The sequence below is a fragment of the Simochromis diagramma genome, unplaced genomic scaffold (assembly GCF_900408965.1).
Source record: "Simochromis diagramma unplaced genomic scaffold, fSimDia1.1 OVJJ01000176.1, whole genome shotgun sequence".
Taxonomy (NCBI): domain Eukaryota; kingdom Metazoa; phylum Chordata; class Actinopteri; order Cichliformes; family Cichlidae; genus Simochromis; species Simochromis diagramma.
The window spans coordinates 6,366,910-6,384,143 of record NW_024386892.1 but is presented as its reverse complement, the minus strand read 5'-3'; the positions used below and the strand labels follow the sequence as shown (position 1 = coordinate 6,384,143).

At 39.1% G+C, this 17,234-nt stretch overlaps 1 protein-coding gene across 2 annotated transcripts in view; it reads left to right on the top strand.

Moving 5' to 3' along the window:
* The window catches only part of atrnl1a (attractin-like 1a), a 307,920-nt gene that overhangs the window by 124,831 nt on the left and 165,855 nt on the right, over positions 1-17,234 (top strand). For both annotated transcript variants that reach the window (XM_040034074.1, XM_040034076.1), the window contains 2 exons: positions 2,194-2,287; positions 13,588-13,640. In XM_040034074.1, coding sequence (XP_039890008.1) covers positions 2,194-2,287; positions 13,588-13,640 — 147 coding nt within the window. The remainder of the gene's footprint in view (positions 1-2,193; positions 2,288-13,587; positions 13,641-17,234) is intronic.

The window sequence follows — 17,234 nt, the reverse complement described above, 5'->3', positions numbered from 1 at the left end:
CATTTACACAGGTGCTAGTGGACAAGGCTGGAGATCACTCTGTCACGTTGGTTGAGTCTGAATAGCAGACAGAATCCTTTAAAAGGAGAGTGGTGGTTGAAATCATTGTTATTTTTCTCTGTTCACCATGGTTATATGCAAGAAAACTTCATAACTTTGCATAAAAAGGCCTTGTCCAGAAAGGCTGTTGCTGCCAGTAACACTGCACTCAAATCGACAATTTACCAAATTATTGAGAACTTATTGACTGTCCCTTAAAGATGATTCGATTATAGGATCATGGCATCACCAGTGCAGAGCTTGCTTTGGCATGGAAGCAGGCAGGTAAGGGTTCGGACTTTGCAAGTTTGATTCAGACTCAATGGGCCAAACCAGACACTTGCTTCAGGCCACAGTGGGTGTTATGTTCCCCTAAAAAGGTCCAGGGGATTAGGTAAAGTAACAAAAGATGTCCAGGTTGGAAAAAAGACAAGGAGGCAAAATGGTTAAATTAACAGGTTTTATTAATGTTTCTATTAGTAACTAAACTAAAAGAGACGGACAAGCCGCTATCACCTTTTAAAGAAAGAAAACACCAAAACTCAGGTGTTGGTTGATAAACTGAAAATAAGTCAAAAAGGGTTAGTACCAAAACACACTCCTCTCCACAGAGCAGGAGCAATCAATCACCACACACACACAGCTCACTAGCTGCAACACAACATGGCTCTCTGGCACTACAGCTCACCTTTCTCTGGCCTTAAGTATTCCTAATTGTTAATGGGAGTGAGCTGTACAAAAAAGGTGGCACCTAAGGCAGGAGAGGCCAATTTCACAAGTAACAGTGGTCACATCCACTGTAGACTGCAGTTTGGTCTCTTGGTTTCTCAGTGATGATCCTTGACATGAAGGTCAGTGTGACAGACGATGATATGTGCTCTCTGTGGTCAGAACAGGACCTCTAGGAAAAGATCTAAAAATAACAACAGCAGCGCTGAAAGCAGTGCAACAATGCCCAAGATGACCTTAATTTGCATTAGGAAGCGGGATTGGTCTTCATATGGACATTTGACTTTGACATGGACAGTGCTACACCTGTCAACACAAATGGTACATTACACTATTGTTCTTACATTTGTAACACACACTTTCATATTTGTTGGTTGAGACATTTTAGTTATCCATAATGACTTTGAGAAGCTAATGGGTTTCTAAGAAATGCACATTGAAAGAGTCCTTGGCTGAGGCAGTCTTTCCTCGTGTTCATACTTCTGCTGTGAATAAATCTCCTGTAATGTACTGCAAGATGGAAAAAATGTCTGTCTTCATTCTGTGTAAAAATGTGTAAAGAGGTTGAGCTGAAAAGCTGAAAGAATAATATTCTACAATTGGTTGAACAAATTATTTTATTTCTGCTCTTCTGCTAGAGTTTGAGTTACAGGATTAAGCATCCCACAGAATGAGGACATCATTTACATTTCTTTCTTTAACTTTGAACAACATGGGGAACAAGAAGATTCTGCGTCCTTTAAAAGTCCTGATAATTTTAACAGTGACCCTCTCATTGCATGGATACAATCCTGACCAAACACTTTCTTTGCAGCTTTGGGAAATGTGTCGTGTTTGAGTGAGAGTTCTCTTTGAAGAATGCATTAGCTTAAGCTCACTTTTGTCCAAGAAGAGGGAAACAAAAGAAATTAGTTAAACAAGAGATATCAGTTCAATCAGAAACTAAACAACTGTTATGATTGGGAATGATGGGAATGATTCAGAGCTGCAAGATGCCTTGATTTTCTTCCAAAGAGATGAGTGATTTGTCCTTTCCTGTGTTTTATTTTTTCATTGCCATTTCTCTGCTTTCTTATCCATTTTAGCTGCCTTCTTGCTTCCTCCCCACACTGTTTTCTTTCTGCCTCTATCCCTCCTACAACTCACTTTGTCTGCATACATTTACTCATCTGGAACATTGTGAACGACAATGTTTGAGGATTAGTGTGTTTATATACAGTATGCATGTCTCAGTGCTGTGTGCTGAGCAGGTCCATTGCAGTAGATGAAGATTAATGTCTTGCTTGAAGGGCACCTCAGCATTATTTCCACAAGTTGTCATCAAGAAATTGCTGGTTTTCTGTTATGTCTCTTTGATATCAAGAGTTTTCAAAAACCAAACTTGACACATCTTTGCTTCTTCTCTTTCTCTTTTTGTCTTTACAGCATGCAAGTGTAACAGCCATGCCAACGTTTGCCACGTCAACACAGGAAAGTGCTTCTGTACCACCAAGGGCGTCAAGGGAGACCAGTGTCAGCTGTGAGTGTGCCAACCCCAATCTAACTTGTCTTGAATTATTAGACGACCCGATCAAATAAAACTTATTTAATCAGTCACTTTAATACTTTAATATATGATATATGTATACTGACAACAAGAAGCGGACTGGAGAGAACACTCAGTGATGTTTCAATGTGCAAAGACGCTTCATCGTGACACCGAATCCATTTCAGGATTGCGAATTTGCTGATTATTGCATAAGTTTTGGATTACGCCGAAATTAGGTTGATTCAGGATTTGATATTTTGGGTGATTGGAAAGCTAGAATAGTGTTTAAAGAGTGCATGGGTTGTGTATGCATGCTTTCCCTTGACTGCCAGACTGCACCGCCGCAGCACTACAATATCCTAAATGGCTTGGCGGACCAATGCGCCGCGGAGACAGACTGAAAACTGCTGCATCAATAAATCTAGCAGGCGAGGGTAGAAAGCAGAGCTGGTGAGTGCTCTGGTGTTTGTGTGGTCTGCCATGTACAACATGCAGCATGATGAGACAAGACAACCCCGGCTGGGACAGATTTCTTTCCCTTATTCTTAAGCTATGATAGCATACCTCAGATTATTTGTGTCCATCTGAGTGTGTTTGATAATTTGCCACCAGTTATATATTTTAATAATCAGGTATAGATTCTCTGCCCAGTCTTTTCAATTACTTCACTCAAAACATCAGTATGTTAATTCATTTTATTAGAGCTGCAGCAATTGTTTTTGATTTTCAGAACAAATAACCATCTAGAGAAATGATTTGCAACATGAGTTTTTATGATTGGTGGTAAACATGGTTTATAATAATGATATTTCCTCCTCATTATTTCTCCTCCATGCTCTTGTAGCTGTTGCCTTTACCTTTTCTTCCCTCACTATATGCATGAAGCTTACAGCTATGTGTGGAGGAAGAGGGTGTCGCATTAGTTATTGTATAGTGTTATCTTCCATATTTCTTTTGACATTTACACTAATGTTTGCATCCAGTGTCAGTACTTAAACAGTCTCAGTCCTTCAAACAGTTAAAACTAGAAAGTAACTCTAGCACATGGGTCCTGATCATCTTGAGTCATACCTACTGCATGTGACATTTTGACCCTGATTTAGACTTTGACCCTCACCACTGACGGCCTTTTGCCAACCTCTCCATGACCTTTAAGTAATCCTGAACCCGAGCTCTGCTCCTGACATGAACGTGACTTTGTCTGAGGGCAAAGCACCTGCCCCCTCACACTACCAGAGACTCTCCACATGTTTTCTGTCAACTTTAATCAGTGTTTTCCTGCTGTCAGCATGCAGAACATTTTGTACTCATATACAGTCCTCCCCATGTGACCTTGGAAACTTAACCTAGAGAGACACAGATTTTTGCCAATATTTCCCAACTGCATTTTGTCTTCAAACGTGTTTCTGTTGAATTGTGTTGTTTTTGATGGACCTGCAGAGCTAAATAAATGTTACAATACTTTTGAAGGCCAGGATCATTTTTTACAACACAAACTTTGATATTTTCTGATAAACAGTGAAGAGGTTTGTGTTCCTATTTCAAACAACAGCACCAGGGTTGCAAAATGAAACAAATGCTGAACTCTTGACAACAGTCCCTTAACTGTCTGTGAGGGTGGCTGCTTCAAAACGCTGACAGTATAAAAGGTGGATGCAGCCACTTTGGCATCATCTACTGTGTTACAAAGTCCCCTTTAAAGGCTTGGAGATGTGTGTTTTAAACATTGCCATTGTGACGTTGTGAAACTCGATGTCACAAGTGGTGTTTTGTCAATCACAAGTTGCTAGCCAATGAGCATTCCCTGTAAAATTCTTCTTTCTGATTCTTAAATTTAAAATGTACAAAATGCTCAACAATGGCATGAAAAAGGAAGAAAGGACGTTTGCTTGAGTCATGTTCGAGTTCTCGTCACTTTTAAAACCTGTAAACTGCATCCATCTGTTTATAGTGTATATGCTCCAAAAGGAAGTTAAAGCACCACATATGCTCCCATTTTCAGATGGGGATCTTTACAGCACAAACAAAAGACATGTTTTTGTATCAAGAACTCAGTAAATATTCACTACACATTGTCTGGGCTTTGGCTACTCAGACAGTCAGGTGTCTGTAGCTGCCATCCCTCATCTAATGAGAGTATCTCAGCTGGAGCTCTCTAGTGTTTATGCCTTTGTGAACACAAATATTTCTATATCATAAATAAAAACAAAAGTAAACAAGTGAAAATAAGGCTTAAAATGGTCCCAGACAAGACTCTGACTCTAGCTTTGCTGGTGCTTAAATATGGAACTGCTTGCTTATGCTGTCAGGTAGTACAGTAGGACCAAATGACTTGTGTTAATTTAGTTGGAGGGAAGTCTAAACAGGAGAAACCACAGCTACAGTAGCTGGTTAGCAGTGAGTGAACTTTGAAAATAAGAGTGAGGGGTTTATCCACTAGTAAGTCATTGGCATCATTGTCTCAGATGGAATAAAAAGTCAAAAGAAAATAAATAAATCACCAAATTTCCATGTTCAACCTGCCCAAGCTAAGACTCTGTGGGAAACCCCGATCATCACCCAGCTACATCAAGTCAACCACTATTAATAGAAACAGCTATTAAATATGTGTTAGCTATACTTGTGATCATCAGTAGTTTAATTAGGACAAAAAAACTAACTCAAGACAATGGTGGGTCACTCTGATTATCATGTTAATAACGTGGCACATTTGGAACAAAACTCAGCTGCAGTTAAGCGGACTAAATAAACGCTGAATTGGAATCGGGCATACGTCCTAAGTACACCTGCTCATTTGGCATTTGTGCTTGTTTTTCCGTGTAACGTTTCCTTTCAGTGCACACGGATATTTCATTATTCTGTTGGAAACTCCACAGAGGGCTGAAAGCAGAAAAGGTTCACTTGTGTGTGTTTACTTGTGCATCACTAAGCCACCGTGCTGCTGTCGCTTTCACCTTTGATTTGCCCTGACGCCGCATCTCTCTTTCTCTCTTACTCTCTGTAAATGTGTCTCCGTCACAGCGGTGGGTGTTTTGGTTGAGTCACTCCAAAATGGTGTGCCAAGCAGAGGGCCATTTGTTTGTTGTTTTGATTATGAACAAGCAATTTCCCCCCCGGGGGTGGATGGCGAGCACCCTCGGGTTGCAGCAGGTGCGTGGATGCATATTTGTCTGTGTGAGAGAGTGCATTCATAAATGCAGAGAATCAGAGAGACGTTGGGACTCTTTTTTTTTTTTTGTCTTTTGTGTCTGTACATTTGTACAGCTCTGTGCTCATGAAGATATTGTCACTTTGTCTCGGCTTAGAGTGTCTTTTATATTTTTTTCACTTTATTTACTTCGCAATAATTTTGCATCCAACATTAACATAATCAGGTCAGGACACACACCAATACAAGATCTTCACTGACACATTAATACAGATTCAAATTCCAAATAACAATAATTTTAAACTTCACTTTAAAAAGTTGCATGCATTAGTTGTACATTTTAGATAATTCCAGCAATCTTTGATTAATGATTATTTGTGCACACTTGTGTAAAAGAATATGTAATCAGCCAATACTTGAACTCTAAATCAGATAAAGCTACATAGCAACAAGTACCTAGTTTATCAAGAGCATGAGATTGTTAGCTTAGAAAATTTAGCTTAGAGTGTTAGCTCGGACATGGAAATGGAGACTTTCCATTTTCAACACTAACACTCACTATGCGTTGTCATAGCACTACATAGTCCTATTACACAGTCATAGTCATACTGATTACGTTTTCTGTCAGAGCATATCTACACAACCTCAAAACAACACAACTGTGGGAGGGACCATGTTGAGGGTGTCGCTCAGTAACAGGTTCATTATTTACCTGTTTGAATTTCAGTGAAGTAGAGTTTCAATAAAATGACCAAATTTGTATAAGAAGAAAAGAAACTGTTTACAAACTCCAGCAATGTGGAAATCTCAATGAATCAATTGGTATTGATTTAAAAATTTTCAAGCAGTATGTATTTCCAATAAATGATATTCATGCTGTAAAGTATTTGGTTTTGGTTACAGTTTTAATGTAAATTTATATATAACCTTTTAAAAATCAAACCATTGTGTGTGTCAGCACTTTTAATGTGCAGTCTATTGAACAGTCCATAATTTATTCTTTCTTGTCGTGTTGTTTGATTCTTTGATCATTTTGATTTGGCTTTAATTGGCCTTCTCTACTGGGCTCCTTTCATTGACAGCCTATTTGCATGTTTTACTATTCCCAAGTTCAGACCTTCCCAAAGTGTGGGGCCTGCCCCCTAGGGGGGCGCAGAGCCATTGCAGGGGGGGGGGGCGTGGTATGAAAAAGGGGGAAAAAAAACAAAAAACACTTGGACACTGCTAGCACGGGGCGCCCACACAAATGCAAAGCAGGAGATGAAGCATCGCTGAATATGTTTCCAAACCAACTTCATTCTAAGCCAAAGACTAGAAAATATGGTGAAGCATGTCTGCCCTTTGGCTTCACCTGCACAAGTGCTGAAGTTGGTCTCCCCTGCAGGATTAGTTTTCCCTGCATCGGGAGCAGCGCTGGGCTGTTCAAATCACGGACAAACAGAATCCCACATTCTTGATTTTTAGTTCACAAACACTTCTCATAATGACTAACCACTCCTGACATTTTGGAGATGTTAGCTCTTTATACAGTAAAGTTACAGCGGGATACAAATAATATCAGGCTGATCCTGCCACGATTTGTCCCCTGGTTCAAATCCCGGACAAACAGTATCCCACAGTTTTTTATGTTTTTAAACCCATTTTGCACAGAGGCATTTTTTGAAAAATGTATTGATAGTTTTTTTTTAAAACTCCAAAAAAGGAGTTTTAAAAAAATCTCCATTTTCAGTGATTCAAAACGCCGTTAACGTGTGGACGAAACAGCTGCGTTTTCAAAAATACCCTTATAGGTGTGGACGTAGCATAAAAGAGTTAGTAGTTTATTTTATTACTACCTGTAATTTATTGCAGATTACTTGTATTTCCTTAATTGTTTAGCACTTTTCTTGTAAAACAAAGGGGGGCCTAGCAAAAAAAGTTTGGGAACCACTGCCCAAGTTTAATACCATGTGTTGTCTTTTTTGTCTTGTTTTGTTTTATTCTGTGAATAATCTGCCATAATTAAACCCATAAAATCCCAGCAGTAAAAACATCTTTCTATAGTAAAAAATATATATAATATATATGAGCTAAAATGTTTCGTCTTAATTTTATTTACCTTTGCTGAGAGTTTTACAAGATCGGCGATCACAGCTCAGCACTTGTCATTTGCTGTGTGTGTGTTGTGTAGCTGAGTCACCATTTGTTTTAAGTGATGAGGCTCTCCAGTCTCGTGTGGCCCCTATCTTGTTCCCATTACGGTTGTTTTAAGCAGCTTAAGTGTCTGTCCCCTTTTTGTGGGAGCTTTGCATCCAGGACTTTATGGTCCCTTGAAGAGTCAAAAAAAAAAAGAAAGAAACGAAAAGAAAAACATGTCCTCTGCCCATAAACCTAACCCTCTTGCAAGTCTTTCAACTTCTTGCATGTAAGAGTTACAACATTCAGTATATATGCATGTTTAAAAAAATCATTATTGATTGCTGCTTCAGCAAATTTGCTAAGTGTGTAATGTTTATAAGATTGTTTATAAGATTGGGGAAACCTGCAGTCAGCTGAGACTGAAGAAGTCACTTGGACTAACGTTACGTCCAGAAGAACAAAATCAACTTTTGGAGACTGTGTATTTTTTTTTATTCAAGATTATTAGCAACAATCCTTCCCCTTTTTACAAATATAATAATATAAATTTTGTTTTTAAATATATGAAAGTAGTATTCCTGTTTTGAATAGAGAAGATGAAGCAGGAAAGTCCTCCACAAGAGATGTTTCTGTGCATACCCATATGGAAAAGAAATAGTAAAAACTTATATGTGATTACTCATGAAAGTGGCCACTTTCATGAGTAAATCATATAAGGCTTACATGATTTACTCATGAAAGTGGCCACTTTCTCATTACTTTCATACATTGTTTTAATAAGTATCCAAAACATACAAGTTTCATTATATAATTTTTCAAGGGATCTTATATCTGTTTTCACTCTTATATGCTTTTCATACAAGTTTCACACAAGACAGATACAAACTTTATAAGATTTATATATATCTTTTCCGTATGGGTATGCTGCTGGTGACAAACTTTTTAGAAGAAACAACGTTCAAAATCTGAGCTCATACCACCAAATGCAGCCTACAAGTAGAGACAGCTACTTCAAAGCCATCCTATCTATAATTGGGGTCGCACTTGAATTTGTCCCAAAAGACGATATTCCTGCGCTGCAAAAAGATCCAGAGCAACAGAATATATGTTTTGAAAATACTATTTTTATAGGTGCCCCTTTTTTTTGATCAACAATTAGATTAATGACTAATTTAATTGCATGATTTCTGTTCGTAACTAACTCGGAGCTGCACCCAGAATGACAACACCGCTAATTTAAATGAATCCAAACTCGCTCACAAAACCATAAAATCTGTTTGCATGTGTGTTTTTTCAAAAACATACATGTAAAGATGACCATTTTTTCCCACTTTGCTGCAGAAATGTTCTGCTTGAATTGAAAATACAAAAAAATAGGACAAAAGTGCTTTCAGTATTAAAGGAGCAGTCACTCACAACTTTATTTTGTGAGGCGAGAATGGCACAAAACAGCCTCGTCTAAAAGGAAAGCTCTCTCCATTTTGGCCTCTGCTGTGTCCGGCCTTGCAGAGCATTTGTTTGATAAAAAGTGAGTGCAGAGTGAACACAGTGCCACATCATGAAATAACGGTGGTTAAATCCAAGAGTAAATTTTGTAAGAAGGCAGAGTAGGGCAGGTTCATGCTTCTTGTATCAGCTGACATATTCTTCAGAGCAGCTATTGTAAGTAGTTGGAATGAATCTCTAACCTACGTTGTGGGTAGAGAAACAAAATTGAAAATATTTGGAAATATAACCACAGCTTAAAAGAAGAAAACTATGATTAAAATGAGTGAAAGTACTTTTAAAATCATATTTGGCTTCAGATAAAGGCCCAAGGCAATTTATGACATTGTGTTTATCACAGTAAATCTCCTTGTGCTGAAATAGGCTTACTATATTCATTCCTTTGTGGCAGTTGGCTGGGAGCGACTCCAAAGCTTTTAAAGTCACAGAGTCCTCTTGAGATGACGCAGCTCCATTTACCAAGTCTCTTCTCTGGATTCAACACTTTTTAATAAGACTCTTTCATCCTCTCTTAAGCTTCAGTTCTCCTTTTAAGAAGGGCACTTCACCTTCCTGGTGCTCCACTTTGCTTTGGCTTCTAGTCTCAGAGACTGGGTGGGGGGTGTATTTGATTCTTATGTTTTTTTTTCTCCATCCACATCATATCTGGTGGTCTATATGTAATAGAGTCTTGCTCATTTAAGTGGTTTTGAACAAATAATACAGAAGGGGGTACTGTGAAGCAGGTTCAACTAAGCCAGATTTTCTTGGTTATCCAGAAACCTAATCAGGGTCAACCCAGACTTCCTGTTTCAGGCTCTGTGTTTGATTACATGTGCATTTGCAAGGGAAAAAAAATATACATAAAAAACTAAAAGCGTCTGACTGAACTTGGATCTTGACTTGGTAATTACACCTAAAAGCTAATCGCGTTTTTGCTTTTCTTTGGTACTTTTGGGTCAATATCTTGTTGCACCACTCAGGCTGTCCTTAACATTAGGTCTTGGACTCCTGCTCTGATATTGTTTCTTAAAATTATGAATTTATTGTTGTCTTACTGATTTTCCAAGATGGTCCCAAATCATAATGCTACCTCCACCATGCTTCAGTTTGGCTCAGTTCCTGGCATTGGTGTGCCATGCCTTTTTCTCCAAACGAGTGTTGTTTATACAGAACATTGTGGTGTTGTGGAACATCCAGGTGGTGCTTCACAAACTTGAGATCTGATTTAAGTAATGGATTAATTTTTTAAGCAGTCATTTCTTCTGTTTCCTTCTGTGTCCTGGGTAGAATTCTTTTTCAGTGTGATTTTTACCAAGTTATAGAAATGGCTGCAGGTGCAGGTTTTGTTGTTACTTTATTTCATCTTCACCTTTTCAAGGATTGTATATTGTGTACATCATGCCTTCTCCTAAAGATTGCAGCTGTCCTGTATTTACTTCAATTATAGACAATATATAGTTTTTAGAAATGCTTTTTGGGTCTTTTCCAGCTTCATATATCTTTAAATTCCTTTATGTAAGGTCCTGTGAAGGTTTTTGTGATCGAGACATGGTTCACACCAATCAGTTTTTAATGAGCGGAGCTGTAACCGGGATTTGTGTGTCTTTATTTATAGGCAGGGCACATCTACAGCCCACTCTACTCGTCTCCTAATTGGAACTGACACCAAGTTGCTTTTTGAAAAGTACCGTTTGAATCCATACTGTTTCACGGGAACTTGGGAACCATTGTTTATCTGTTTAAAGTCTGAGAGGGCTTTTCCTCTAATTTATTAGAGAAGAATCTTGTTGCTGTTTCTTGTTTTATTGTTGTCCTAAACTCCTGATTCAGGATAAAAGCTCCGTGAAGCTGCTATGGTTTAAGGCCACGTCCTTGGCCAGGGTATATAGAAGAATGAAATATTCAGCATCCAGCATAGCTCTGTGACCTGCTGCAGCGCTACAGAAGAATTCATAAAGACCAGCTGTAAACTCGACCTGCTCTCGCCTTCTTGTTCATGTAGCCCCCCCTCGCCCATTGTACTCTTGAATGTTCTTTTTAGGCTCTATTTTCTTCCCACTAACTGTCTGTGTTGTTGAACCCTCCCTCCTTAATCTGTTGCACTATGAATCAGTCATTGTTCTGTGGAGCTCTTTGGATGATTCATTGACCATATTTGGCAAAGCTTGTCAGTAAGCTGCATTTGATAGCAGCTGGTTTGCTTTCTCGCTCTCTCTGGTCAAAATACAGGATTCATCAAGTCATTGCAATATCAGTAAACACCTTCTTGTTTTTCATTTTAAAGTCTTCCAAATGAATGTCCTATAGAGCCACTCACCCACTGACACAAAAGAGATTTTTCACTCCCTCACGGTGATGCAAAGAGCCTTGAAAGCCTTGGCATTATAATAACAATTATATTTGCTCTTATCACATTTTTTACGGTTCCTTTTCCACTGAGCCTGCACTGGGAGTTTAATAACTGTAGCTTTTGTTCTGTTCTGCCAGGCAATAATTTACTTATCTGTGGCCTAAGCTGCTTCAGGTACACATCATCCATCTTGGCACTTTAATGGCTTTAAAAGTATGCACATCATTTCCTGATGATAACAGAATAAAACCTGTAACTCTGACGTTTTTCTTCTATTACTTCTACTTACGAACTTAAAACATACATTAATTCTCTGTTTATGTTTGATTTTTTTTTTTTTAACAGATATTTGTTGCAAGAGCTCATCTTAGTTTTTAGGGACTTTTTGTGGACCTAAAGGTCACAGATGTCAGCAACAGCCAATTACCGCCCATCAACAGATGATGCATGCATTTTAAAAAGATGTTAAAAGTCTTTTTGGTCACAGTGAATCCGCCTAAATGTCAAATGAAGTCCAGATAAAAAGTGAAACACAGACCCTGATAAACAATTTATTGTGTCACAATGCTTTTTGGAAAATACATCCACAATGACAGCGGCTGTTGTCTGAAAAGTGAAATGTCAGGGTGTTTGTCTCTTGCCATTGTCAAAAATATGACGAATATGTTTCCTTCTTTGCTTTCCACTCAGGGACCTTGATTAGAGTCAGCCCAGACAATCCAAGACAGAAATTTCAATCTGAGTGACCTAGAAGAGTACAGATCGAACCTTTGAGTCACATTTAAAAGAGGTAGTATTTACCATAAAGCAATGTGCTTTTAAAAGTCTGTCTACTTCAATATCAGTCTTGAAAGATAGCAAAACACTGTCAGTGTCTGTTGCTTGCCTAATCTTTTGTCTGAGCTCTTCTACAAGTCTTGTGAATTTTATATTTATTATAATTGAAGAAGTTCATCCTCTGGTCAGTTTCTGATAGATTAATCTGTCATTACTAATCCGTCACAACCATTGTAGCAGAATTTACATTTGCCATAATTACCACAACTTGCTATCATTCTGTCTGTGAAAGTTTATTGGTCCAAGGGCACCTTCTCTGAGTGATACTCAAATAATTTGTATTTATATCCGTACAAATGATAATATGTGCTATGTGTAGTGTGATGTACTTGAGCTACCTGTCGCAAACCACTCTGACTGACCTGGACGTTTTACTTTCTTATCCAGAAGCATTCTTTTTCTCTATAATGGGTAATGCTGAACTTGATTCCACTTTACAGGCTGTAGCTGGCCAGTCTGTCTGACCAGTTAACATCCTGTCTTATCCAGGTAATCATTAAATGCAAAAACACAAAAGATAAACAAGGTTGTTCCAAAGTTTTCCACCCCAGCCAAAGCTGAACAGTTGTTTGAGCTGACGTGTTACTCTAAAGCGTGATCGAGAACAGCTACGCTATTGTCCCAGCTATGGATCTGAGTGCAGCAGTTGCTTCAACGTTGTCTTTTGTCAAGTGATGTGTTTTTGTATGGATTTCCAGTGTGTTCTCATCCCAGGGCATCTAATAGTGCAGATTTGTCAAATGTGGTAAGAGCCTCTGTTTAACTCTTCGGCTTATGAGGGAGGCACAGTTTGTGCCCTGTTTGTGGCTTTGTGTCTGATTTACTGTTAAGGTTGCCAAAACAGCTTTTTTTATATCATGGAAGTGAAGCCAAAAGGACACCTTGAGCAGTTTCCTTTGGACTTGGATGGAGCTGGGCCTCCCTTTGCATACAAATCCGCCACATTTGTTCAGTTTGTTCAGAAATCTAACCTGGTGACCCACTGTTTCTCGTGCATGTGCATGAAATTCTTTAGGATGTGGAGACATTGAAGACTTTTGAAGAAACTGTCTCTCTCATCAGCGTTATAGTTTGAGGTTTTATTTTTGGTAATTATGCATGCCTGCTTGTATGCGTGAGTCTGTGAGGCTCTGGGAAATAGAGAGCACGCAACTGATTAGAGAGAATTATCGGGGGAATTGGCCTCACAAAAAGCTGGCAGAAGACGACACACACACACACACACACACACACTCACACTTTAAGACAAAAACTTCATGCAAACTCAAGCTGCGTTGAATGCAGATGCTATTATTCTTCCTCTCACTTATTCTTTTCTTTGTACCGGTCTCTTTTTCTGTGTTGTTGCAGATGTGACTCAGAGAACCGTTACCTTGGTAACCCCCTTCGAGGAACCTGTTATTGTAAGTATCCCGCCACCGATACACCTGAGTCTCCCTCGCCTGCGCACATCCATTCTTACCTTGATTAATATGTCAGTCTGTGTGCATGTTTCGTTTCATTTTGTGTCTCCAAAAAGAAAGGAAAGCGTCCAGGAAGCGGACGCAAACCCTGTTAGTTTTCATTATTTTACGTGACCACAGAGTAACAATCTTAAGTAATTACTTAATTTAATAAAGTAAAAGAAACTTGCCTTATTTGAACTTTGTTGAAACTTACTGCAATGGACATACACTTCAGTTGGGCAAATGTGGAAATTAGTGATTAGCTTTATTAATCACACATACTGTAGCTATGCCAAAGGGTGACTTTCAGTACAGCTTAGAAGTGTCATTAAGTACATTTCATAGCGTTTTGGTGAAAAATTGATTGTAACTTGAATACAAATTTGCATTGTTGTTTACCGGTTGTGTCTAGAATGTTAACTGATTTAATCTCTTTGAGAAAACAGAGCTGTAGTAACTACAGAGGGATGCAGTTGATGAACCACAGCCACAGGCTGGGTTTACATCACGATCTGCCCTGAGAATCTTCTTGTTTGCAGTGACTGATAGACTGATAATACTTTATTCATCCCGAGCGAAATTGGGTTAAGGCTGCCAGCCGTGCCAGCGCCATCTTACCATGCATACATTACACAAACATCACATGGGGAAGACAGGTCAGAGAGGTATAACAATGGAAAATGCACAACATGAGGAAAGATGAGGAGAAAAAAGATTGGTAGATGTCGTTCAATGTCCTCCATCGAGAGTGTCGGCAGACACACAACGCAACAGACCATTGCGTATCCGGCAGCAAACGTCTCCGCAGGACAATCGGGCTCTCCCAAGCCCAGGAAGGTGTCAATTCCATTACGGGACCAGTTGATCAAATCCATAATTCTTTAGGTTTTAGAGAACAAGACTGAGAAACTCTTTGAGGGTTAGAGAATAAGCGAGACTATGCAAAAGACATGAGAAACCAAGCAGGAAAGATAAGGGAGAGGGAGAAGGAGAAAAGTGCGAAGAGCCAAGAGAGCAAAAATAAATAAATAAATAAATAAAAAATGATGGAAATGATGATGGACAGGTTGACAGAAAGGCCTGGAAGGGCTCTCGTGGACTATGATTCAGATGATGTTGTGAGCTGTAGTGAGAGCTGGGAGCATGTGAAAGTGAGCCTGGAACGATGGAGGTATGAACTGGAGAGAATAGAAGCAAGAGAGAATACATGTGGAAATGAGAGGAGGACAGGTCTAACAGGCTGCGAGGACTAGTAAAAGTAGATGAATTTAAATATGTGGTTCCAACTATTCAAAGAGAGTGCAGACAGGGTGGAATGGGTGGAGACAAGTATCAGGGGTGATTTGTGACAGAGGCACAGCAGCAAGAGTGAAGGGCAAGGTTTATAGGATGATAGTGAGACCTGCTATAAACAGGTTGCCTCTAAACTCCACTATGACCTCTAAACGGAGCAGAGCAGTCAAAAGAAGATGAATCTCTTCAAGAAAACATGACCCTATTTAGGTAAAATGCAAATGAAGCTTTGGTTATGTCCCTTAAAATTGAATTTTCAAATCAAATTTCTGGCCCTGACAGAGAATCACACTTCCTTCCTTCCTAGCATGTCATGTAGCAGGTTTACCACAACTATACATTCATTTGAGAGTCTAGTGGGGTGATTGATTTTCAAAGAGTAGTTAAATATTTTCCAGCGAATATCTGTCTATCCAGTACTTTTGGCTCAAAATGGACATTCTTAGTTGGTAGTAAACCTTTTGGTAGATGTTAGTATTGAAATAACTGCATCACTGTGTTGTTTTGCCCTCTCGTGAGCAAAAACATGGTATGAACCTGAAGGTTTTCTCATAAAATAAGAGTCAGATCCAATTTTAACACCAATATGTGCCTCACTTTTGATTGTGAGAGAGGGTCCAGTTATTGTTATTTATTTGCTTGACCACAAAAGCATCATATCTACTGCATGTCTGAGGCAAATGTAGAAATATGCCATAACCATCTCTCAGTAGTTGGACTCATATATTGAAGTTTTGAAAAAGAAACAGCGAACACCATCTTTGTGTAACAGTTGGTTGCAAATATTTTCCTACTTTTGAAATGGATAAAGAAACAAAGTTTTGTTCCGCTCCACAACTTTGTTTTCCTGCTTCCAGATGCTAGCAAGGATCACATTGACTTATCTCATTTGCAACAAATTGCTGGTTTTCCTTTCAAAGGGCAAACGAAGGAGGAATGCTGCAGACAAAACAGATGTTTTGTGGCACACAACCATTCTCACTCAGTCTGCATCTTCTCTGTCTCTCTCGCAGCCACTTGTGCATAAATACATACACGCGTTCAGTCTATGAATTGCCATCATCGCTTCTTATATTATAACACACTACAATCAAGTTCAAGTCCTGTCAATGTCAATAACCCTCTAGTTTGAGTGAGGCTATCATTGTTTCAATGAGGGAGGCTTGAAAGGATACAGCAATCAGAAGAGTCATGCCATCAATTGCACTGGTAACATCAGAAATGCCTTTGATCGCAAAACAAGGTCTGTTGAAGAAAGGATAGCGGCATACTCTCACCTTTGCTGCTGGAAAACTTTTATCTTGATATGCTTTGACTGAGCGGTTTGCACCATTGTGCCCTTCAAGGAAAGGCAACAGTCAGTTAAAGAAACAAACCAGCTAAGATTTTGGAAATTAATTATTTATTGTTAAACAGTTTGATCACACTGCAGTTATTTTTGCCTGGAAAGAGGGCAGTTTGCTTTGAAGGTACATTCAGTAGCTTTTTTGAGGATTTTAAATAGGAAAAAATAAGTTATCGTCTTGTACATATACTCTATACTGGCAAAATTATTCACTTATCAATTAAAACTATTAAAATCAGGTGTTTTGATCACTTCCATAGCCACAGGTGTAAAGAGTTAAGCACCCAGGCATGCAGACCGCTTCTACAAACATGATTAAATTACATGCTCTGTGAATTCCAGCGTGGTATTCACTACTAAATATAACACAATCAGCTGTTAGCAGTATTATAACAGAGTGGAAGCGATTGAGAACAAAAGCACATCAGCCACAAAGTGGTAGGTCACTTAAAATCACAGAGCGGGGTCGGCGGATGCTGAGGTGCATAGTGTGCAGAGGGCACCAACTTTCTGCAGAGTTAATCAGTACAGACTGCAAACTTCATGTGACCTTCAGATTAGCTCAACATCACTGTGAAGAGAGCTTCATGGAATTGCTTCCAGTGGCTGAGCAGCTGCATCCAAGCTTTACATCACCAAGCACAATGCAAAGCATCAGATGCAGTGCTGTAACGCATGCTGCCACTGGAGACGAGCAGTGGAGACGTGTTCTCGGGAGTTAGAATCATTTGGCGATTGATGAGCCTTTTGATTGATGAGCCAATTGAGGTTCTGTACTTGTCAGGAGAACAGGACTTGTCTAACTACACTGTGCCAAATGTAAAGTTAGATAGAGGGTGTTGTGTGAGTTTGTTTCTTCAAGAGTTAGGCTCAGCTTCTTAGTTCCAGTGAAACGGACACTTAATGGTTGAGCA